The sequence below is a fragment of the Pecten maximus genome, chromosome 12 (genome assembly GCF_902652985.1).
Source record: "Pecten maximus chromosome 12, xPecMax1.1, whole genome shotgun sequence".
Taxonomy (NCBI): domain Eukaryota; kingdom Metazoa; phylum Mollusca; class Bivalvia; order Pectinida; family Pectinidae; genus Pecten; species Pecten maximus.
The window spans coordinates 22,502,450-22,530,102 of record NC_047026.1 but is presented as its reverse complement, the minus strand read 5'-3'; the positions used below and the strand labels follow the sequence as shown (position 1 = coordinate 22,530,102).

The window sequence follows — 27,653 nt, the reverse complement described above, 5'->3', positions numbered from 1 at the left end:
TACTTGTGTATAAATACACTTATGATTTAAATTATTAATGTATAACAAGTAAAAAAAATACTCATGATTATATTGATAATGTATAACATGTATAAATACACTGATGATTATATTGATAATGTATAACATGTATGAATACTGATGATTATATTGATAATGTATAACATGTATAAATACACTGATGATTATATCAATAATGTATAACATGTATACATATACTGATGATTATATTGATAATGTATAACATGTATGAATACTGATGATTATATTGATAATGTATAACATGTATACATACACTGATGCTTTATATCAATAATGTATAACATGTATAAATATATTGATGATTATATTGATAATTTATAACATGTATAAATACTGACGATTATATCAATAATGTATAACATGTATAAATACACTGATGATTATATTGATAATGTATAACATGTATAAATATATTGATGATTATGTTGATAATGTATGATATGCATAAATACACTGATGATTATATTGATATTGTATAACATGTATAAATACACTTATGATTTATATCTATAATGTATAACAGGTATAAATACACTCATGCTTATATTGATAATGTATAACATGTATAAATGCACTGATGGTTATATTAATAATGCATAACATGTATAAATACACTTATGCTTTATATCAATAATGTATAATATGTATAAATACACTCATGCTTATATAGATAATGTATAACATGTTAAATACACTGATGATTATATCAATAATGTATAATATGTATAAATACAATGATGATTATATTAATAATGTTTAACATGTATAAATACTCATGATTATTTTAATAATGTATAACATGCATAAATACACTGATGATTATATCAATAATGTATAACATGCATAAATACACTGATGATTATATCAATAATGTATAATATGTATAAATACAATGATGATTATATTAATAATGTTTAACATGTATAAATACATTGATGGTTATATTGATAATGTATAACATGTATAAATACACTGATGATTATATTGATAATGTATAACATGTTAAATACACTGATGATTATATTGATAATGTATAATATGTATAAATACATTGATGATTATATCAATAATGTAAAACATGTATAAATATATTGATGATTATATCAATAATGTATAACATGTATAAATACACTGATGCTTTATATCAATAATGTATAATATGCAGTGTCACCACGCAATTTGTAATAACGACGCAATTTGTAATAAAACACGCTTATAATTTATATTCATAATGAATAACATGTTTAAAAACACTTATGATTTATATCAATATATAACATGTATAAAACACTAATAATTTATTTTGATTTTGTATAACATGTATAAACACACTTATGATGTATATAAATAATGTATAACATGTTTAAAACATCCATGAGTTATATTTATCATGCATTATATGTATAGAATCAGTTGGAATGAAATAAACTGTAGATAAATCGTTGGATTACTTGTATTGTATTGAAATTATCCTGGTTTGGTAGCTAGCTTTTCAAAGATCATTGAAGGTGACATTATGAGGAGGGCGTTCTTTGCGGCGAGACAAAGGCGCAGGGTAAAATGATCACGGTGTTTTCCACCCAGAATAATATCAGATGATTAGCCCATCACAGAGGTATATAGATCAGTAATACCTTTGAACATTAATTCAGTAATAGATGGTGAATATCATAGAGCTGCAACATACAGCCTATCTATAACTCATTTGGCATGCTAGTGGCCAACAATGGCAGAAGTCAAGAAAAGGAGTAAGGAAAAGCAAAATAGACCGACACAAATGTTTAAAACATGCAACTTATATTATACAACAGTTAGGGGGTATGGGCAATTTATAATGATAGAAAAAAGAAGAAAATAATATACGTACATTTCATTGATATTTTATGTATCGAAGGCAACACACATTCAGCCAGCTTTAGACCTGTGTTTATGATCAACATCATGATCCAATCCACATCATGATCCACATCATGCTCTAAAAGGAAAACAAATTTATTTCCGTAGGCGTAAGGCAGTCATGTGTGATGCTTGTTTAAATATCTTTTGGTTTCCGTTGTCACCACCCTGGTTTCCGCTATCACCACTGTGGTTTCCGCTGTCACCACCCTGGTTTCCACTGTCATCACCCTGGTTTCCGTTGTCACCACCTTGTTTTCAGTTGTCACCACCCTGATTTCCGTTGTCACCACATTGGTTTCAGTTGTCATCACCCTGGTTTCAGTTGTCACCACTCTGGTTTCCGTTGTCACCACCCTGGTTTCCGCTGTCACCACCCTGGTTCCCGTTGTCACCACCTTGGTTTCAGTTGTCACCACCCTGGTTCCCGTTGTAACCACCCTGGTTTCAGTTGTCACCACCCTGGTTTCCGTTTTCACCACCCTGGTTTCAGTTGTCACCCCGGTTATAAGTTTGAAAATATGACGTAATCCGGATTAACTCTAAATTTGTATGATGAAGCGGAAGACGCTCACCCTCGTGGAACACACTGCCTTATCACTTTTATACTTGTTCTAGGGTCTCCATGCAAATCTCCTTTTGTTTGTATTATGGTTGGAATTGGTGTGTTCTTTGTTGGTGTTTTACTTCTCTAGTTATTCTTATCATGTATATTCAATTGTATGTTATGCTACTATTTAACAATATTATCATATTAACTTATATATACATGTAGGTGATCAACATTACTTTAATGGTTTGACATGACTTGAATGTTTTCTACTGCTTTCAGATTTCTCTAAACATTGTATAAATGTTTAGCACATTTTTTTCCTGGTCACCTTTTTTGTCAAATTATTTTGTTATGTCCTCGTAAATACAGTTATTTGACACTAAATACCTTCTAAGACACAACCAAATACCTTCCAAAACACAACTACATACCTTCACGGACAACTACATTACTTCGAAGACACAACTCAAAACCTTCTAAAGCACAACTCTATACCTTCTAAGACACAAATAAATGTCTTCTAAGAAACAAATAAATGTCTTCTAAGACACAAATAAATGTCTTCTAAGACACAAATAAATACCTTCTAAAACCACAGAATTGCAACTGTTTATTTCATTGTGAATTACATGATGAGTATGAACTTGATGTGGTAATATAAATGCTTTACTTATCATACAGCTGTCCTCACTCGTCAGCGATGTTAGGGACCAAACCAGGATCAAAGTGAAAACATCCAGAGGGGAAGTCGGGGGAAATCAAAATGCCAACAAACAAATGTTAAGATAAAAAAATAATGCACATGGAAGTTTGGTTATTACTTCTGTTTACGTCCGAGGATTTTATAATTATTCTGATCTTATTTTTTCTTCATCAGATTTTAGTATAACCAAAGAGTTGAACATTTTTTGTTTGTTTGTTTGTTTTTTGTTTTTATATATATATTCATTTTTATAATTTGATTATACAAGATGTAATATTGTTTTTAAGCTAAGTAAATAACCATGTTTTGAATTCATATTAATCCAACGGTAATCTTCAAACTGGAAATGATCCGGAAAGATAAAGTTAATTAAAGTACCTCGATTTCTTATATAAATACTTTTTACTGAATTTCTTTTTGTTGCACTAAGGACAACGAGGTCATTCAAGTTGTAATAAGGAACAAATATCCCTCTTTCATGTGCATATCGATTAAATCTTTCAATTACTGCCACGTTAAGAAAACGGTGGAATCTTATTGTTGCTACACGAGTTAATGATTAAAGAAATACAAGAGGATGAACTGTGGAGCACTGGTTTTAAATGTAAACAAGACAAAGAAGCAGTGCAGAGAAAAGATGCTGACCATTTGACCCGTGATCCTGCGCGGGGGATCGGTCCTATATTAATAGAACAGGTGATATGTCAATGATATCGCTAATCAATGTATATGGTGCCTACAAAACACTGCTGAGAACTGCTGATGTTTCAATTTTGTCGTAAATTATCTCATCAGAGTTTACATAATGAGTATTTAACAACAGAATTCATGAGAAGGGACTCAATCTATTGTTCAATCCCTTTGTTTTAAGACAATACAATATGTTTAACCATGAAAGAGTTGAATGGTACAACAACCACGGCAAATGTGAGGACACCAACGACAACAATTGTCAAAACAACAACAATGGAAAAAGTTGAAAACTTAACTAAACCTGTCGTCTTATTGGAAGACGCAACATATAAGAAGATATTAGGTCATTGACCATGCTAATAACGAAAAAATCTTTTGATCAAAACGTACAGTGATATATTGACCCCTCGTCCTAAATTAGGTCATGGTAACTTTAGATAAAGAATACTGCTGCAAAAGAAGACTTATATTGCTGGTCGATCTTGAACTCGTAACAGGACAGAGAAACACTTCAGTAATTATCTTACTAAGTAGAATTAGTTAATTAAATTGATAGGATTAAAATGGTAGGTTTAAAAACACAAGACCGGGTAGTTTTGGTAAGAACGTGCGTCTCAGAGTTTTAAGATAAAGTAAGGGTCTTTTGTTGGTTGTTTGATTTTTGTACATACAATGTATTCTCTGCGTGACCATCTACAAGATTTGATTTCTTAACAAATTTTTTTTTCGTGAGTAGTTCACATCCTCGTTACGATATAATACATAGGTAACAGATAAATGAATGATCTTAGATTCATCAATATATGTAGACAAGACACATTGGTAATTTCATGTCTTTTTTAAGGTGGTATGATGTTAAGTTAAAGTATTCCATTATCATTTAGCTTAAAGCTATTAACAGTTCAAGAGAATAATGTATCATGTTGTTCCTATAACATGTCCTTGAAAGTACTTTCATATTGATCAATTAGATATGACCTATACAAATCTGTAAAATTGATTAATATGTCATCATTTATTTATGCTTTTGTCTCTAGCATTACTCTCAAGTCCTAGAAGGGCGAGACAACTATAAAATACTTATGTTCAATATTCGGCATACTGTATGGTTGTTTTTCAGTTTTAATATTTCGCAGTTTTCCAAGTCAGACCAAATTCGCGTGTGTTAAATTTCACGCAAGCACCCCCTACAAATTTTGCAGCAAATACTTCTGCATGTTGGTGTTTATATGTGAATATTACATTGGGTTTTCTTTTCGTGCCATATTCAATGACCGCGAATATAACGAAATTGAATCACCTGCGAATATTACCAATCATACAGTATATTGTTTATATCATTGAACTAATTTCTAATCTGATTTTCACTTTCACTAGCAGTGAAGGTTGCTTTTGCTTTGCTTTGCAATGATTTGACCTTGCCCTTGGACAAATACAAAATACAGACTGGACAGTGTTTGATTCAATTTTTATTCATTGTGGCAAGAAAATCACATTACGACTAGAAATGAATAAAGAGTGTCATAAACATGAAATAAATATAATTAAAATGACAACAACTTACAAAATAAAACAAAATTTGATAAAAAGTGGTAAACAAAATAAAATAAAAACAAAATTAAACACGAGTTTTGCTTTTCAACTAGCGTTGTGAAAATGAATCAAGTGATTTTGAATGTGTGGCTGCTAGATTTAAATAATCATCAGATTTTTTATATCTAAAAATTCATATACTTTCGATTGATACCTTTATAGGATAGCATATAATAGGAAAAAACCTCAACAACGATATTGAATTGAAATAATCATGAGATTAAAGAACAACTGAAATTTCTTTGTCAGAATCATTTAAACATAGAGGGATCAAAAATTTGAAATAATTTGGCCTCAAAGAATACAAAAAGATATTGGCCATCACATTGCTATTCAATACTTAATTAAGATTGCAAAAATAACAAATCAATATGTCTATATGGTTGTTTTTTTAGTTAGAAATAAACGTCTTTAAGGGTTTTAAACACGTTTGTCAATTATTATAAGTATTGTATATAGGATGTTAGGACGATATATATTTTCTGCCATTGTAAACTTTGTCGACATGTTTCATGTATTGGTATATGAAGGATAAGATTGTAGTAATAAATTAGAGCTGCCAATCTGCCAATATTAATCCACAATAACACGCTAACAGTACTAAATAAACAACACATTGTTTCCAGACTTCACACATCAACCTCAGTGTCTTGTCAATCGGGATTACAAGAGGAAATGTGCAAGTCAGTATATATCTACCTCACGGGTACCAAATCTAATCAAATTGAAAATATTGTGTCAAATGTTAAATGGCAATCGTCCAGATCCTCACTTCTGTCTTGTGTTTGTTACACTACTCCCCACCATCGACACATATCATGTATTGTTTGTTTGGTTGCATCGACAGGGGTCGAAGCCTACACTTGGTCCAGTTTGCCCAATTGTCTTAAAAATACATCATACCAGATTAAATTTGCGCATAGCAACATCCAGAACTGTTATCTGTACGCATATTACACAGGATTTTGTTCTCCATTTCTAGCATGCTGAAATCTTTCACCTTAAGATCATTTTGCCAATGAAAGTTTCGTTTCAAGTAGTTACTTCGGTTTTAGGAAATACTACCACTAGCAAGTCTTGTATGTAGATAAAGCAGAAACCGTTTCCCCAATGTCTACTTGCAAAACATTTTCTTATGGCAATCCTTTTCGACAAAGAATTTCATCATTTGAACTAGCATCTTTCATTTTCACCATGTTATGCACATAGAAGAACAAGACAAAGTAAGTGTTTTTATTACCAAATAGTGAAGCCCCCTCTCTTCAAACAACTCTGGTTTATAGTGATGTATTAAATGTCCATATCACACTTGTTTCAGTAAACATGTTTCCATAGGAACAAAGATCAAGCTTAACAGTTTCAGTGTTGGTTCTTTGTCTAGACCATGCCAGTCATGGAGGACCTAATGGCTGGAGACATCTGTGTGTACCCTGCTGAAAGGAACATGGAATCTCTGTAGCTGGCGTGAGCTAGAGACGAATTGAGACATCCAGAAGATGTTTCCTGCGACGAAGTGGCATGAGAAGATGATGGGGTGTCATGGTAAAGGATAGGAACGCGGACAAGTCTGTGTCCAGCCGCCACATGCGACATATTGGCCACTTCTAATTCGGCCGCTAGCTGGCGCTTCCATTTATTTCTCCTATTTTGAAACCAGATTTTTACCTGTGTTTCAGTCAGCTGTAGGGAGGCAGCGAGTCCGGCTCTTTCTGAACTCGAGAGATACCTTTTCATATCAAATGTGGATTCTAGTTGGAACACCTGACTTCTAGAAAACACCGTCCTTGTTTTCTTTTTCCTTCGGTTCTTCTTGTCATCGTCTGTCAAGTCACATGACTGTTGACTGTCCGATACCTTCTGCTCATCATCGGATTTTGAGTCGTTTGTTTCCGTATCCGGGCAAGGAGACTCGGGAGGCGAAAGAAGTACTTCGGTGACTTCTTTATTAATCGAGGACTTGACATTACACGAACTGTTCCTGAATATTGGCGACAGATCGGTTGGCTGTGTCACCTTCGAGACAATTCTGGATGCTTCTGTTAGATGGAAAAGAAAATAATTATTAGAAACGTGTAACATTACAGCAGTATAAAGCGACATTGAAACGAAGCAGTAATTCTAACTCAAAATCGGCAAAACGGGACAAAACACGGAAAGTAGATTTGCAGGGAGACCAGGTGTTCAAAAGGAGAGAGCGTCTTCTGCAAATACAGGTCGAATCGTGTTAAGTCAACGAAATTAATCACCTTTTTTATGTAAACAAAGGAATTTCCTAAGGGAGATTAAATACATAAATAATACCGTATTTAACAAAATCACTTTAAAATACATGTGAAATGTGTTTTATATGCTAAATACTCATTCGTCTTTTTAATGGAAAAGAATGCAAAATTATCTACATTATAAAAATCATGAAGTAACTTTCCAAAATCAATTGTGAGATAAGTTCGTTTCATACAATAATGAATATATGAAAACCGTCACAGTCACTTGCCACAGTCACAATGACATTAGTAAGTTAATGGGACTGACAGAATATATCTTCACAGATGGAAGGTGTTAAGGTTATGTAGCGAAACACCTGCATTCTTGATAATCAGCGAAATCCTTTATCCGATAAACACCTCATCTCATGTAGATAAACCTCAACACTAATACAACGTTATTTCAAATATATAAACACGTATATATATATATATATATTTAAAATACACTTATCAATCATGTGTATGAAAATGATAACAGTTATATGTCTTATAAACCAAAACTGGTTTTGAAGGTTTCTGAATATGTTTAACTGCAGTATGATATTTAAAAGATAATTAGAATATTTTACGTAAGTAAATGTAAGTAATGTTGATATATAAATAATGTTGATGTGGGTATAAATATATCAATATAGATGTAGATATTAATGTAGATGTAAAAAATAGCTTTCTGTAAAAGAAAATTATTTTTATGTAAATATAGATGTAACATAAATGTAAATGTATACATAAAAGAAGATGTAAATTAAACTGTAGTAGATGAAGGTCAAACTTGTTTCTATAAAAGTAAATTAACTAAAAGTGCAAAATATTGATATAAATACAGATGTAAATGTAAATGTATACATATTAGTAGATGTTAATTATAACTGTAGTAGATGAAGGTAAAAATTGTTTCTGTTTATGTATGTATGTTGCTATAAATACAGGTGTAAATTGTAGATGTAAATCATTTAAAGAGACAAAGTTCATGTTTCATATTAACACGCGATTCTACGCTCAATCTGGACAATACCAGTAGCCTGAGATACCCACGTCATCTGCCAATGAGCGGTGCGTGTTGGCAGGGGACATTTCATTACCGATTCAGCGGAAAATAAGCTAGCGTAAAATGAGATGTTACGGGCTTGTCAATTTCATGCCACTTAAATCCCATGTGTACAAGATCCCATACACTTCAAACGACCACTATCGACCCATGATTAAGTTTGAGCATTCATCAAACACAATGGCTTGAATACAATAGTCGTGATAATGTCAAGTAGAATTGTAAGGAACTGTGATATCCCAAAGTAGATTTTCTGAACGATGGAAACCTCAAGTACAACCCTGAGAGCTCTTTATTAACCTTAAGGATACTTGGTTAGGACTTGGGCCATAAATTACAGTGTGATGATAATAAAATACCAGTTATTTGTCGATGTTCAACTAATCGTTATTATAATGAAATGGATGAGCGAAATCCTAATGACTATTTAATAACGCTAGAACACACACGTACACACACATGTATTTAATAATGATCAAATCTATAATTGATTTTTGAAATTTAATTTTTGAATTAATTTTAAAACAAACGTATGTTAAAAATAAAATTCAATGTCGGCATTTGTTTTTATTTTCCATGATTATTCTTTTTTTTATCATTTGCTTTAATTGCATAAGAGGATATTTCATATCGTTTACATTTTCAGATAATTTTTTTCATAACAAATGTAGTTACATCGCAAATTACCAGTGAATCAACGCAATCATACCATTAATTCTTCCTTGGTAACAAATTTTCCAACTGACGGAACTCTACTATTCATGAAACAAAGGAGGCAATAGTTCAATGTCATCATGGTTTACCCAACTAATTACGTAGATAGGTATGGGGCTTTGTATTTAAATGAGATGCATTTGTAAATGTTAGTTATATGTAGTGTGTTACAGTATATAATAGTATATTACGCTATTCATTGGTGCCGTTTAAAGAATAAAGTAAATTAGATGAATTTGTATAATACACCATCTTTATATATTCTGTTGGGTCCGTTAGTTATATCTAATTGAGTAATGTATAGTGAGCTATCCTATTAACGAAGATATATACATTTATGGTACATTACAAAGTAATTGGTGTTGTGTAGTATAGTGTATGCTAGTGTATATTTTATAATATATTTTCTCTATTTGATGTAGATGTTGTGTATAACTATCATCCAATCAAATGGTGGTATGTATACCTATTATCCACAACCCATTCAAATCTAGTTGCTGTGTATAACTATTACACAATTAAATATAGTTGTTGTATGCCTATTACCAAAGAAAATGTAGATGTGTTTTTACCTTATTCAAATATAATTTAACCAATTAAATGTAGTTTTTGTGTTGTTGTGTATAACTATTACACAATTAAATGTATTTGTTGCGTTAAACTATTACCAAATTATATGTAGATGTGTATAAAAATTACCCAGTTAAATAAAGATGTGTATAAAAATTACCCAGTTAAATAAAGATGTGTATAGCTATTACGCAATTAAATGTAGTTGTTGTGCTAGACATATACCCAATTAAATGTAGATGTGTATAGCTATTACCCAATTAAATGTAATTGATGTGTAAAACTACTGCCAATTTAAAAAGTGTGATTGTGTATAACTGTTACCCAATTAAATGTAGTTGCTGTGTTTAACTATTACAAATTTAAAAGTAGGTGTTGTGTATTACCCTAAACATAATTGATATATAATCTATAACCCTGTTCAAATGGATAAAAACCTATACTAGATTACCCTATTATGCAACATTAAAATCTTAGCAATTAAAATACTATGAATTGGCGTCTGATAAAAGAAGACAGTAATTACTGCTTTAATGAGCCGTCAGACACACGCCTCAAGCATAATCGATCGAAATAGAAATTTATCATTTTTCTGAAGTGAAATATGTATTTGTTTTCTCCAATCCACAGTAAAACCGTGCGTCACTTTTGTCATCTGCACCGGTTAATTGACAATCCTTGAGGAAAGCCAAACAATCATTCAAAGTCAGCTGTCAATTTTATTAAACGTATATGGGAAATTCCAACACTTGTATTCATTACAATTACAACAGATCGGATAGAAAACTTATTTATAATTTAAATTTGGAGAAGATTTAGTGTAATCTGTCATTTATATTCAAGCTGTAGAAATGCAAGCTCCCTTTTTACTTCGTTTAATAGTCATTGTGAAGGGGACGATACTAGGAGTTATGGATGACTTTATACCAACAGCCAGAGCTTGTCTCGCTATGTAACGTAGGAAATTTCCCAGCGCCATCTATCTATGGGGTTTATTGAGAATGACAATTATAATCCGATCCAGCTCCATTATTGATTTTTATACATTTTACCTGTTTTAATTCCCTTGAAGATCCACATCTTTCATGATATAAAATTGTATACATTTAAGAGATTTGAACTTTGTCGATGCAGCGCATGCATCAACATTTAAATAATTGAAATAAATAATCAAAATCGCGATTTTTATTTTAATAATATATTGTACAATTATGTAAATCTCTTTCAGATATATGAGTATGTTAATATAGTACCTAAACCACTGTAAAGGGAATAACATACATAATTAAACATATATGCCTGGCATGCAAAATGAAAATATTTGTCATGTTATTCCTGTGTATGCGAAAACAATCATTATTGTTTATTTTGAATGGTAAGTTTGACAAGTGATCATGCGTTGTTTTTAGCTGTTTCATAAATAGAGGAAGCATGTTCGCTAATTAATTCACTGTTATCTTTCCTTTGTGTTTCTTTGTGTTGTTTAACATGTAATTAAGGGTGCTCGTTAAGGCAGGACAATAGGACTTTGATGTACTCAGGTATATCAAGGTAACCTCAATGATCGGTATAACGATCAATAGAGTGAATGACTAGTTGTTATTCTTAAATTAGTACAAGTATTATCTATTAAATTCATTAAAACTACATTTCTGTTATTCAATTGAAAATTGGAAGTAAATATTTCTTAATATGACGAACAAGATTTTTAAAACGATAGTTTTACAATGACCAATTAGAGAAATTTACTTTTTCCGAAAAATTGATATGAAATCTTGGTTCGGGTTATTTCCGAATTTTAATTATGACATCAAAACTAGCTCAACACTACGTGATTTGACTCGGCAGTGACGTTATTAATCATTTCATCTCATGAAATCAATGCCTTTTTGTATTTTTGAAAGTCTTTCGCTTTCCGTTTAATAAAGCACAGTTATTGTTCAACAAGAAGGAAAATAAAACAGAATAGTTGTATATTAGAGATCGCTGTCACATTCCGATATATCTATTGGTAATTACAGTAATTAAAATGTCTATCCTTTACACATGTGTTCCATGAAAGGTTTTTATCATCAATGCATACGCACATGTATGTTCACTTTTTTATACGTTTTATAAAAAATATTCCAAACCAATGTTACACCTCAAGTAATGTGTTACTTACATGAATTAATATAAAGCCATTCATAATTAAATCGGTTGGTTAGTGATGATGCTAAATTGATTTTTATTATTAACGTTTCTACCGATACCCGCCCACTTAATTCCCTGCCCATGATGCTGTATAAAATGATGACCATATTGTTTTATTATGGCATTTTATACCAAAACGTTTCAAATCGTGGCAAGGCGGCGACAGACCTAGACAAACAAATCACATGTAAAACGACAGTAGGAAAACAAAAAAGCACGAGGCGTGTATTCAACCCTGGGGAAATTAAACGTCTACCTGATAGGCGGCACTGTCACAATATGGTGTATGGAGAAGAAAAAACAGTCAATTTATTCACACACAACAAAAAAAAAACGGTTTGTGTCAAAAGATCCCAAAGATTTACATGTTTTATATACTATGTTTCACAACTAAATCGCCCAGTTTGTTTTATGACTCAAGTGTTTTATGAAAACACGCAACTTATGTCAAACCATATTCCCCATATTTGAAATGCGATATTGATGATAAAAACGCTAAAAAAGAGTAGTGTTTCACACTAAGCTCAGTAGATATCATTTAATAATGTATTAAAGGTATAACATCGTTTGTAAGAAATACAACTAATCATATCTTTCATACATTTTTATATATAGAACTAGTATAAACATTGATATATAAAACAATTGTCATTTTGAAAACATTTCTTTCAAAAAGATGGAGAACTCAATGCTTCACGACCTTTTCTTTAGTCATTTTTTTTAAGAAAATAATTTGATTTATATTGTCTTATACAAGCTAAATATACAGTACAAAAAAATGTCAACATGATATTTATTTACCTCAACATATAATGTAAATACGCATGTACTTCATCTTTACTTAACAAGTACTTTAAGTTTGTTTTGTAAATAACACTTAATTATATCCAAACGTATTACTAGATGACGAAATAGAAGAAAAAAAACAACATATTTTTTTATAAATAGATATAAGTAATAAAGAAAATATAATTGTGTGTACTGGTAAATTGGATATCATCAAGACTGTTTTATCTACGATACAAACAAGCTTGTGAGTTATTTACATGTTTTGTTTAATGTAGGGCATATGACAAACGTAATAAAACTCAGAGAACAACTGTCATAATATTATGATGATGAAAAGTCGACGGGAATCTAAGTAAACATCGTCGATAAGCATTACAATAATACCAACGAGTGATGTATGACCCTGATATTACTGTCAATAAGTCTGGTACACTGGGGTAGGAAAAAGGGAAAACATATGGGCATTAGGGTTTCATTAATTGATAAAACAGAACTTAAAAAAACATCTTGTTAGCATAACGATGAAGAACGAATACAAATAATGATCCGATAGTTTTATTTATCATTGAGTATTACTAAACAAACTATGAGGGCGTCAATTATACGTAAACAACAGGTAGGTAAACAGGTAGGTAAACAGGTACATGTAGGTAAACAGGTAAGATATAACTAATTACAGATGTTTTACTGCTATTGCCCATCGTCACACTAGTCATCATCATCAACCATGATATATTTTGATAGCATATGTATTTATTTTCAATTAATAAGTTGATTATTATAACACCTTAACAATTAATTATAAATTATTGTATTAACAAAATAAAACACTGATATTTGATATATTTATCATTTCCAGCAGATATACCTAACATAACATTAATTTATTAGAAGTTATATCATGTAACACATTAAAATCTTTTAAAAATGTAAATAAAAATACTTCTTTGCGCGTTAGGAAAATAAATTTACACATTAATACCTTACTTCCATCTGAGCAACATATTAATAGAATGTTGAACATATGAATGTTGTAGAACGTGTAAAAATAAGCGTATACAATATAGGAGCTAATTAATAATTTCACACACCTTTATACAAGTTTGATAACAGTGTATATATCATTGCTTGTATGTAGTTTTTAACGACGATTTCAGATAATATTTATTCGTTAGACGTTTAAGAATATACTACTTGGTCGTCCTTATCAATAAGATAAACATATTCCAAAAATATCTCCAATAACAAAAACATACTGAGATATTTGTTTGTAGTTTTCGTTTTAACCAAGGGACATTTTTCATCTTTATGTTTTTATAACTATTGAGAAATAATGAAAATACTAAAATAAGTACATGTTTATGTAACAGAAACCCGGTATCAGTTTTCGGTGTTGACATTTATAATATTTCATTTCATTTATATTTGTCACAGAACAACGTATTAAATATTAGATAAAATTCAGTGATTGTTGCATGCAATTTCATGTCAAATATGCTCTCAATATTTGAAAAACAAAATAAAATTTACAATCCGCTATTCAGATAAGAATGAAAAATAACACTTTTGAAAATGCTCAGTCAGTTTTATTTTTGATATTAAGATAGCATATATAATGAAATATTTTATTGGAAATTATCAATCATCGTGTGGGCATAATATATAACCGAGTGAACAAACATATTTATGCCAAGTAAATTTTGGAATTGTATGGGTGATACATAACAAAGAAGCTTAGCAAATTAATTTTACAGATGTTTGACATTTAATAAGATATGTATAAAATTATTATCATATGATTATAATGCTCACTACTATATTAAAATAAAATCTCTAATTCAAAAAAGCATGCAATCCAAGCATTAGAGCCTGCATCACCTGTCAGGCTTAGTGGGGCTTTATAAAAATACAGATAACTTAAATATTGAAATGGTAAAAACAAAATAATACTCTCACGAGTGACATTTGAACATATTTATCGGATATGAATCATATCTGTTCATTGATTTCCAGTTTTACGACAAAATTGATCCCTAGATTAGATAGCATTACGATCCGTCACCTAATGCGATCGGGCCCATCTATTACACCCTCTTTAGGTACGTCATTTAATTAGATACGCACGTGGTAGTTGATGAATGACGTTCTGCAACATTGAGCGCGCGCCTTCCCAAAGTATACGGTATACGTTCTATCGTTGAACACAATAGTAAATAAGGACACTTATATAAATCCGATTCCTGACATTATCTAATTTAATTTGGATATAGCATATTACCGAAATCCACATGCACAGTTGTGACAGTAATTTACAATTTTAGTTTTTCAGCGAATGCATTCATCAATTACTATCAAACCACTTTTTATGTTTTGATGATATATCCGGCCTGTATTAGGACATCATAAAAAATAATACGTACTGAAACAATGAATTAATCAATTCAACTTTAAACAGTCGGAGAATTTTACATCTATTTTGACATTTCCGATAGAGAATACAAATTCTTTTCTATCGTACCATGTCCCCAGGAAGTATCATTGTTCCTTGATTTGCTTTTTCTATATTCCTACAAGTATAATTATACGTTGCAAACACTCCTAGAGAATGCTAACTTTTTTTTTAAAAAACAAATATAATGACAGGCAGTGATTGAATCCTAAATCCCCATAGTAAAGATACTTTTTTTGAAAAGGAAACTATAATTAACATAATTATCTCCTTAACATGTCAGAAAATTCTGAAATTGATACTCCAACGTATGAGATACAACATAATGTTTGGGCTTTAACTTGAGATCTTAAACAATTCTCAATGCTATTGTTTTATATGTAACTATTTAGAAATATATCGTCATTTTTTCAAGTCTATATACATTTGCAATGACAGATCTTAAATAAAAATACAAACAATGTTTACCAGAAAATGTAATGAGCATTGGTTGATATATTATACAGTAGTTTGGTGGTATGGCTGTAGAATAGATTAAAACGGTTTGTATGATTTTGAATACAAAAACAAGCCCACAGTGAAGTATAGTAGTTTGATAATAGTATAGTGATACCTTGTGTTATTTGATATATATTGATATATATATTTATATATTGATATATATATTTATATATTAATAAGTACGGTGATTGAATTGTAATTTATATTTACCGTATGGTGATTTGCAGACAAATTTAAAATAAAACGAACAGCAATTAGATGGATCGTTTACTATGAAGAGCAGGTGATTTGTAGGGCAATGAAATATCAGATCATAAAAAAATGTTTGAAGATGAAATGAAATGAGCATAGTGATTTGTAACGGTATTCTTATATAAAGAGAATGTTAGCTTGTAACAATACTTTTTTATACAGAGCATTTCGGCTTCTAAGGTTACTTTTTTACAGAGCATGTTGGCTTGTAACAATACTTTTTTTATACAGAGCATTTCGGCTTCTAAGGTTACTTATTTTACAGACCATTTTGGCTGGTAAAGATACTTTTTATACAGAGCATGTTGGATTGTATGTTTGCTTGTAAGGATACTTTTTTACAGAGCATAAGAGCATGTTGGATTGTAAGGGTAATCCAATACAGAGAACACGATGGTTGAGTTATTTGATACAGAGAGTTCGTTCGTTTGTAAGGGTTATTTAATACAGAAAGCTCTTTGGACTATAAGTGTAATTAAGTGTAATTTAATGTAATTTAACACAGAGAGCTCGTTGGTGTTTAAGGGTAATTCAACACAGAGAGCTCGTTGGATTGTAAGTGTAATTTAATACAGAGAGCTCGTTGGTGTGTAAGGGTAATTCAACACAGAGAGCTCGTTGGATTGTGAGGATAATTTAACACAGAGAGCTCGTTTGATTGTAAGTGTAATTTAATACAGAGCTCGTTGGATTATGAGGGTAATTTGATAAACAGAGAATGTTAGTTTTCAAGGTATTTAAAAAAAAAGAGGTCGATGGCTTGTTAGGGAAATTTGATATAGAGAGTTCTTTGGTTTGTAACGGTATTCTAATAGTCTTTTTTTTTCTTTTTTTTGTTGTTGTTTTTTGTTTTGTTTTTTTCTTGCTTGTTTTTGTAAGAGTGATATTATAGAGTTCAGCAGTTAGTTATTTTAATTCAGATCGTTCATTGGTTTATTAATTCAATATAAATGTAGATATTTCGGTGTTTTGTAAAGGTAATTTAATACAGAGTTCGTTGGTTTGTAAATGTAATTTAATACAGAGTTCGTTGGTTTGTAAATGTAATTTAATACAGAGTTCGTTGGTTTGTAAATGTAATTTAATACAGAGTTCGTTGGTTTGTAAATGTAATTTAATAGAGTTCGTTGGTTTGTAAAGGTAATTTAATACAGAGTTCGTTGGTTTGTAAATGTTGTTTAATACAGAGTTCGTTGGTTTGTAAATGTAATTTAATACAGAGTTCGGTGTTTTGTAAAGGTAATTTAATACAGAGTTCGTTGGTTTGTAAATGTAATTTAATACAGAGTTCGTTGGTTTGTAAATGTAATTTAATACAGAGTTCGTTGGTTTGTAAATGTAATTTAATACAGAGCAATAGTTGTACGTGTTGTGTAATATGATCAATTGATAGTTGTTTTGAGTATAGTGTTGCAAATAATGATGCTTTGTAGTATTTTGTTTCATAACTTACCATGTATGTTTTGTTAATGTAACATAATCTTCGTTTATATAAATATATATGAATGTCTGTATTAACAAACAATAACTTTCTTTATTATCATTTTCCATTGATATATTTGTCATTGGGTAGTAACAATCGGTTTGATAGATATAACAATTAATTTCATTGTTATGGTGTTCTAGTATACTTTCTATATTACTGATGTAATGTATTTCTACACATATAAATAAACAAAGAATTTTTATATAATGAGTTGCAAATAAACATATTACGCAAAACACATTAAGTAATTTAATCTAATTACATGAAACTTTTCAATCACGTTGCGGTGAAAGCATTTATCGTTCAAAATATTTTATATAATTAAATGAGTTCATCATTTTCCCTATAATGCAGCTAAGAATAATGTCTTTTCAATTTAATAAAATGATAAACAAAATCAAACAATGAGAAACGGCGTACATTAGAATTTATATTTATTTCAAGTAGAACTCTGTGGAAAATATTCAAACGGAACTACATAACAAGTGTTGAGAACTTACGTGATAGGTTCTCCTGATGAAGTTGATGAAGAAACTGTTGGCCGGCTGTGTACCAATGATACCAAGAGGGTAGGGGGTGCAGCCCAAACGTACCCCCACTTCCAGCTTCTGACACTGGGGGGTATCCCCGGGGCGATGGATGATCGGGTACCAGGGGTAAGTCTAGTTTTGACACAATAGCAGGAGAATCTCCGTCCACTAATTGACTCTTCTCCTTGGGTGGTTTCTCATTGTCTTTGTCTTTAGCGAGAATACTGCTTATAGAAAAACTTTTTGACGTTAGTTCCGTTTTGCGTTCATCTGCCATGTTTGATCTAGTTAATATCTCTATATGTATTTTTTATATTTTTAGCGGTACTGCTGTTTTTATAACACACATTTGCGTGAGGGTAGCTCCATTGTTAGTTGTTTCTCGCGTCGTTTGATATGTACACTAATCTCAGTGTCCAAGTTATACTACACAGTGTGGGTACAAATTGTTCATCTTTTGTATGCTTTTTCGTCCTATCTTTTGGAGTATCACTAAAATTGAATCGTAACTACTAGCATCTGATGGCTCAGACAAGTGACATCGTTTCTAGGATAAACAGTTCCACTTAAGCGGCACTTTGACGAGGATTTTGGCGCTTCTTCTTTATGATGACAGATCGTGTTTGGAAAGAAAAAATCAGCTGTCTTCAGTAACTCGGCACAAACATGCAGCTTATTTTCAAACTATCTTCCTCCAAGCAATCTACACCTTTAAAAAAGAAATCTTATAAATGTTGACTCTGATAATGAAGCATGGAACGTTTGTAAAATATCCCCAATATTCCAGCCACGCCCCCTACAGTTCTCAGCCTACATTTCTAAGCAGTGGTTGCCTGTCATTGGCTGAAAGCGGATCCGATAATGAGTGCCTTCGCAAAGTGACAATTTGATTTTCTATGCTCGTTATGCTGCGAGCGGGTATTTTATTACCCGGATAAAACATCCGTACTAGACAGACCAAGATTGTGAAGCGTCAAATTAGGGGATATTGAGTGAAAACTTTGTTAAACATCCCGCTGCTTCCCGATTTACCTAACTTAAATACCCTTAAAACACACTGATAGTCTCCTCCCCTTTAATAGCATCTACCCAGCATGATGGCTGGCACTTTGTCGAGGGCTTTGACAGCATCGTTCAGGACGACCGTCCGCCATTCTTCACTCAGCGCTCACCTGCTTTCGACCATTTAGATTTAAAATCTTTGGGAAAAGATAAGCCCGTCGGAAGATGAAAGACGTGCACCATGGGAGACAATCATCTCTTCGACGACTAAACAATGATTTTCTTCTCCGTGTTTTCAAATTACACCATTTGTAAATGAGCTATCTTGCGGAAAATCTGTGCGGATCCCGAGGAGCCCCCGGGAGTTAGAATCGCCTTTGTTTATCAGGCTCGGGCGGACCATTGTTTTCAGTGGGATTTATCCGATTGCCGTTTTTGTCATCCAGGCTATTATAATGGGCACGTCTCCATAACCCTGTGGATGGGTTGCTTTTCTGACAAATTTTAACCGAATATCTCAATTGATTTGTCAAATTGATCACAAATTGGGATAAATGAGTCAATTTAAAGCAGTTCTCATGAAAATGTGGCCACATTCATTAAACACCCAACAATTGTAGGCCACAAACAAGGAAGTGAAAGTAGAGAACAACAACGATTATACGCCCAGTCTCCTCTAATCGCTATCACCACATTTAAACACCGGCCATTGATGGCGACAATTACCTATGTGATTCGATGAATACGACGTCTATTGAAAATTTTGAAATCATTTACCCGCCCCTTCAAATGATTATCATTCAAGCCAACTAAAACTCCATCATCGTCAACATGGTGCTTTACCTATTCTAGTTTTACTGAGAAGTTAACGGAAAAGAGCTCTCGTGATATCATACGATTTGTTAAAAAAAACAACCTTCAAATGAAGATAATTCTACGCATGTAGCTCTAGCAAATAAAAAAATAAATAAAAAGTAAATCATTTTATTTAATCAAGACAGCGCATGCAATAGAATAAATAACCCACGGATAAATAGCATCTTTTAACATGAGTTTAGTCATAGATAACGTGTACACCAACCAAACAATATCTGCAGCATTCACTGTTTCGGCTTTTTTCGCCTCTTCAGAAACAGGGCAAAAGTATGTAAGGGAGAAGAAGAGAAATTAAGAAAATAAAAACAGGACTGAACAAATATTAAAATAAAGACAAAATCGTCACAAGGCCCCTAAATGGTCGCTAACCCTCTAATTTAATTATTTAGGGATAATTTGATAATTCTAAAGACCGTCAATTATTTGCGTATATTTCGAACCAGTGCCTTGTTCATGCAGTGTAACTGCAAACTTCTGACTCAGAAGAAGAATAACATGCTTGGATGATACTGGTCTGGTTAGTGAAATACAAAGAATAGAATGTCATCTACCTAGCATTGTTTATGAGGTACGTGATCAAATCCTGTTTGAAACAAGCATTTATATTGGCTGAAATATCTTAAATGTCATCAACCCGAGAATATAAAAACGGGTCGTTTTTTGTTAACCTGCTTTTGATTGGATGGCATAATAAATTCTAAATGGAAACGGCATATTAAATGAAATGGAAAAAAGAAAAAAACAAAAAAAAAAACAAAACAAAAAAAAACAAAAAACAAAAAACAAAACAAAACAAAACAAAACAAAAAAATTAAAAAAACAAAAACAAAAAAAAACACCTTAAAGTCGTACATTAAATTGTATTTACCTTTTATGGTGTAACAATTCTCTCGTCATAAAACGCCCCTATATATAGTTCGATTATACTCCGGAATTCGGTTCTTTGACTCTAAGACGCATAGAAACAGTTTCTCGTTTAATCCCTTATATATCAACATTAAAGCAGTACTAAGGCTAAAGCATACCACTTGTGCTTCGAGTATCTTACCGCATGGACAGCTTGTAATATCAATATGTATGTGGACTCTTACATGTTTTACAACTGTTATATATACCAAATATAGCATGAAATACAAAAGAAAGAAAACTTGAATAAACAAAATCTATTACTGACAATTGTATTTTTTTTGAAAACGTACTAGAACTTTTTTTTCTTCAAAATTTGCATATATGTACAGGTTGTTGAAGCTATGGCATATTCATAATATTCGTGCAGCTTTGCTTTTCCAATTTCAAAGTAAAACCGTTTTGTTTGATAATCACAACATAGTCAAACCTTAGTTCTAGAACACATTCCAAAATAAGCACTTTTAGTTTTATAACAATTACACAGACACGACTTCCGGTACGGTAACCGAGACCAAGACACCAGAAAATAACAATAACGGTGTTTCCCTCGCGTCAATATATGTTTTTTATGTGGAGATAATTTCACGTCTTTGATATTTAGCGTAACGGGCTGCCAATGTATCAGGTTTTGCTATTTTTATTTTCCAAAGAGAAAAGGCGAGAAATCGCTGAAAGAAAGAAATTGCCTTATCTCCTTCATCGTTGCCTTTCAGTGATAATGACCTGGTTCTATAGCTCGGTCGAAAGTTTATCAAGATATTATTGCTAATTAAGATAGTTTAGAAACACCTGTGTTCGGCAGGTAAAATATCACATTTCCTAAATCGCTTATAACTTAGGAATAAGAAGCTAATAAAGAGCGATCGAATTCCTCGAATACTGATTATATTGGACGATATCGCCCTGTCATTAAGTCGACACAAAAATACTGAACAATCAAATCTTACACGTCTTCCAGGAATCTTGCAGAATTAGTGACACAATTCTTTAGAGTAGGTCCGTCGAAATATTAAACGATCATTATCGGAGCTCTCGGGAAACGTGTTAAAATCACCTATTTGTTAGGAGTATTGTGTTTATTGCATAGTAATGACTGTTCTACACAACACGGTGGAAGATTCGTAGGAAAAGTTTGATGAGTTCATATGTTATGAGAGAAAGCAAGTGAATTTTACTAAACCATGGCCACTTTAATGGCAAGAAGGTATCAATGGAGACGAAATTTATAATCTGACATTTATCTGAGAATATATGACAGCTCAAGTTAATATCTATCCCGATGGATATGTAGAAAACGTCTTTTCGATATCTTTAAATCTTCCTGAGATATCTTTGTATTAGAGATGTAGTTAACTGTGATAAAACAAATATCTAAAATATAGTTTTTTTTTGTTTTTTTTTTTATTATTTTTTATTTATCAATATTAATTTATTTTGTTTTATATTACATATTATTCCGAGTCTAAAGTAACTACGCCGGGGAAAGATGAATGGAAAATCACGGTAATATATACAGTGTAGACACAGTTTCGAGATAGGCAGTAATACATTACATCAGGCAGTAACCACGACCACTAAAATTCAAATTCCTAAACACATTGTAAAACCTTACAAAACTCGGTGTTATGCCATTTTAGATGAGTAAAAGAAATACTGTCGCCATCTTAAATAAGGAGAGGGGGAGGTTCTACGATTTAAATTAGGATAAATATGCATCTTTCGCCGATAATCGTTCGACATAAAGACAGGATCACTGTGTCTTATTTATGTGTTATATCAATTATATTTCTATATTATCGTTTCCCGTGATCAGTCAATGATGTTGATTCACTTAGCTCTAAAGCATATATACGTCTCTGTAGATCTAGGAATGAAATGTAGTATTTGCTCATATACGACACTCGACGAAAATGGTATCAAAGGTAAGTGTAAACAATTTCCCGTATCACGCAAGTTTATCTCTTTTAAAATTATTGATACATCATATCATTTTATGATTGAGATATTTTTAAAAGTAATGAAAATATCTTGAAATGTAGCAAGATGCAGTTTCAAATGTTCCAGATATATCTTTTATTGTTTTAGAGATACTGCAGACATCTCTATAAAAATTAAAGATATGTCTAAAAGAAATACATATACAATGTATTTTTAATCTGTAGGGATATATATATCTAAAAAAAAAATCTCTTTTAATCTAAGAATAATGTCCCTAAAACATTTAAGATGTCTTTAAAATAGAGCTCGAAATTTATTTATTTATTTATTTATATGTGCTTTGTCTAAATACTACGGTTGAATATATTTTGAAATTGATTATTAATCTAAAGATCGCTTTTGTGTATATTTGACATTTTTAGTCTAAACAGTAACCTTATTCAAGATAGTATTGTAACAACAAGCAGCTGTTAATAATGTATATGGAGGATTTAAAAACAAGCTGAAAGCTTATGTGAATTCTTCTTCTCGTGTAATATTATAAGCTCATTGACTTTTGGTCGAAACACTTGAATTTACGGTGTTGGTAGTGGGGGGGGGGGGGGGGGGGGGGGGGGGGGGGGGGGGGATTCACACAAATAGAAAAACCAATGTAAACTTCCAGTTTAATAGAGATAGTTTTAATTAAATATACATGCATATAAATGTTTACATTTGTATATATTTCACCAAAGTACAATTACGACATGAAATTCAAATCTTTACCTTAGTATCAACAACGCATAGTACATATGCTATATTTTGTTAATTATTCGATATATAACGTAGCAACAGAACTGACGAAGGAAGTCAATTATATTGTTCGTGCAGTATCCTGGCTTCGAACTCAGCGGCACCTAATACCTAGCTATAGCACCCGAAATACCCGCAGCTTATACCACTGCACCACATCCACGTTCTTAAAAAATATAATTAGATATATATAACATGGTAACAAGAATGACACAGGAAGACAATTTCATTATCACATGTTGCTGTCGCTGTTTAATATTTAGGGAAAATATCATTTGATCAGAATACCGTTAAAACTGAGTACACACCCACCAAGTATAACGAATATCAGCGTTGATCTGCAGACACCCCGCCACTTTCGTCGCCTTGTTAACATTACCTCCATAGGGAGCGGTCATCACTTATAGCAGAAATGGCCGTAAATTGACACTTTCCAATTTTACATTTTTTGCTAAAGATTAGTTTAACATGGCATTGGGCTAACGAACTTATATCTGATAGTTTATGATGTTGTTTGTCTACAAAATGGTTGAAAACTATTTTTTTTTCAATGTGCACATCAGGTTACACACTTGCTTGTTATGAAGCATTTGTACATCTAACAATGCAAATTACTCTTCCGCTATTTGTAAAGAATTTGATAGAAATCTAAACAAGTGCGCGAAATTACGTGCCCCCATTGTACCCGAGTCAGACACAAGGGTACTATAACACTATCAGGCCATAGCCGAGTGCCATCAAAAGAAGGCAATATTTCTTAGTGTATCCCACTCACATTTACTTTGCCAATTTCAATATTCAACTGGATATTTCAACAGCGGAGGGCCTGTCAGCGTCAGCCATTTACGTCGTCTGCGTGGAGCACAACAGTAACAGTGACGTCACAATAAATTCAGGTTCAAACTCGTGCCAAATTTGATTGAGCCCGGATAAGCCATGATAGTCCCCGGAGAAGCGGACACTATCGCCTCACAGTACCCATGTGTGTGGCCAATGGGAAGTCAGTATTCTGTCATGTGATGCACTAAAACAACAAAATTTGTACATCTATTTAATCAAGACATAACCAATTCTTACGATTTGTATTTAGTTTTATTCATTCCTTGGACAAATTTCAGTTGAATTACATTTATGGTAAATATAATCCCTAAACGTTAAAATGAATTAAGTCACATTACGCGTGTTTTCGATATAAATGTATGACGGATTACTATGTTTCCTGTTAGCAATCGATTATGATAGCACCTCGTGATCAAGTGGCATTTATTTCAACTAGTTCTAAAAATGACATTGGCTGATTGTTCAATTTTTTTTACTGCTTACATACACAATACCAATATTTTTTTTTCAAAAAGAACTTCTCTATTAGGGTAGAGAGAACATGGAACAGTCTCCTTGGGGAGCTTAAAATGTAAACATACAGCAGTTTTATCATTCTAGGACTCATCAGTGGTGTTAGGGACACCAAAACCAGGCACGTCCTTAAATGACCCTGGCTGTTTATAGGACGTTAAACAAACCAAACCAAATCATACAGCTGTTTTGTCTATTAAGGACTCGTCATTGATTCTAGGACATCGTACATCTGTTTTTTGTCCTTCGAGGACTCGTCACTGATGCTAGAGACATCATGTAGCTGTTTTGTCTCTCTCTCTATCTCTAAGTATAACCACTTTAACCAAACCAAACAGGAGAGGTTGCGAACTACATTTAAGGAAGTTCGCAACCTCTCCTGTTTGGTTTGGTTAAAGTGGTTATAATTCCAAACCGCTAGAAAACAATCGCATCTAGCTGGAGGTTGGTGGGACGTTACTTTAAGACTGTAATTGGAATTTAATGTTCCTGATCAAACACATCATATTTCACACATTATATACCCTTCTAATTTTCAAAACGTTCTCACCATCAGAAACCCTTGCTCTGGCGTCCCTTGTTAGTGGAAAACCATGAACCACGCCAGCGGGATGCACACCTGCTAATTTAAATGCTTATGCAATCATGATCATTAATCATCAGGGTGATTTATGTTATATATATCGAACAAACTAACCGGGTGTATACCTGCCCAGAAATCAATACAATTGCTGTATAGGTGTAACTTAACAGCGAACCAAAATAGCCGCACTGTTATCTATATAATTTCTAGTCTAAGTGTTAGCAAACCGTCGATTTATCCGGAAATTATCAAAACTCACCTGGACTTATTACGCGCGATGAAGTGTGGTAATTCTCTTCTCTTTGTGGCAATTACTGAGAAGTATAGAAAGTTATACAAGCAAATCAACATGTATAGAGCGTTAATACTGCCAACGTGATCACAATTTATCACCGCTCACTCTAATTAGGCCGAGCGTGTGACGGCCTCGCGACAGACCGTCCGGATAATAAAGACCGGCCCTGGAAAGTGTTTATAATCGCCTTAATGATGCTCGAGCCCCTGCATTGACATTAGGTTGTATGCTAGTAATCGGTAATTAGGACGCCGATAGTATTACGATCAAGTAAATTACAAATATAATTTGATACCTTCCCAATGATATTAAAAGACTAGCATTGGCTCTGAGCATGCGGCCTCTGTTAGAAGCAAACAAAGCACAAGCGTTTCCGATCGCATTGCTCGGGTAATTTATTTACCTTGCGGATTGCATTGTAACAGCGATGTAATAGTGACGGGCATGGATCCTCGCCTTCCAGTCTGCGGTCAGTGCTGATAATCATGCATGTCGGTCTATAGCGGGTTTTACACCTTTCCGCCAGGTGTGTCCTCAGTAGTGTACCTGCCTTGGTCGATGACGGTGTCGTCAGAATACACGCCCCTAGTACCCCGTGTTATCACAATGGACGACCCATTGCCCGTCGTTAGCCTTTCTGCCAACCACTAATAAAGATGATTAATCTATCCATAGGTTAAAAGTTTGTTTACACCCACAACCAACAACAGAGGGCAACCCAACAATGGCTAGTCAACCTGATTCGTAAATACGTGATGAACATTGGTTGATTTCGGACATCGATAGCTTTGAATGAGTTGAGAACATGCGCTCATAGTGTCAAATTTCAAAACAAAATTTTCACAAAAGTTAAAGCTACATTAGGATGTGAATGCATTCAATGAACACATGCTTTCCATGTTTCACTTTTGAACACTGGCTATGTCTGGCGTCAGACCAGGGACTTAATTGACATGCACTATTTCTTTATGTTGCAGGTACTTTTTGCATAGACATTTTCCGTCTGCTTGACTTTTTAAATACGATTTAATATAAATCAGAATATTGTGGTAACACGTTACATGTTGTTCTTGATTGGAACATTGGGCGTGCGTCACCGTCGAGCTTTCTCATTTTGTAAAACGGTAGGACCTCGGGTTAATGCTATCACTGGGTGTGGTGTTGATATTCATCGTTTATTCGTATTTTGGTAAAACAACATTCGATTGCGGAACTTTCTTTAGAATACATATTGCAAAAAGGAACCAAAGATAGCCGCAGGTGGCTACCAAATAGCATTGGTGCCATATGTGGCCATTACTCCGCCAGTTTTGACTACAGTGTTCCTTTATTGAATTATATTTTCAATATGTTTTGTTCAATGTCCATTTGGGTTTTCGTTACTTTCAGTCTGGATTTCAAAATTTTTGGCTCCAACAATCACTGACAAGTCATAAAATGACAAAACAGATGTATGCTTCTGTAAGATATAAATTTGTTGGCCTTTCACTATCAAAATAACTTATCACATGGTATGAACGTGTATCTTGCTGCAATTATTTTGTCTATTAACCTCCACAAGGACAGCAGTACTAAAGTGATCATGTCCTTTTGTCTCCTGACATCCACAAGGGCAGCAGTAATAAA

The 27,653-nt window shown here is 32.6% G+C and overlaps 1 protein-coding gene across 1 annotated transcript; it reads right to left on the bottom strand.

Moving 5' to 3' along the window:
- Window positions 1-5,338: 5,338 nt before the first annotated feature.
- On the bottom strand, window positions 5,339-19,025 carry LOC117339926 (homeobox protein HMX3-B-like). Its single transcript, XM_033901640.1, has 2 exons — window positions 18,250-19,025; window positions 5,339-7,516 (listed from the first exon to the last, which is right to left on the bottom strand). Exons 1-2 carry the CDS (start codon window positions 18,554-18,556, stop codon window positions 6,858-6,860), a joined length of 966 nt encoding a protein of 321 aa, XP_033757531.1. The 5' UTR covers window positions 18,557-19,025; the 3' UTR covers window positions 5,339-6,857.
- Window positions 19,026-27,653: the final 8,628 nt, after the last annotated feature.

Excerpts from the sequence above, each read along its gene's own strand:
- LOC117339926 (XM_033901640.1), bottom strand. The coding sequence starts at position 18,556 with ATGGCAGATGAACGCAAAACGGAACTAACGTCAAAAAGTTTTTCTATA. Across the intron at positions 7,517-18,249 it reads TCATCAGGAGAACCTATCAC|AAGCATCCAGAATTGTCTCG; the intron begins GTAAGTTCTCAA and ends TCCATCTAACAG.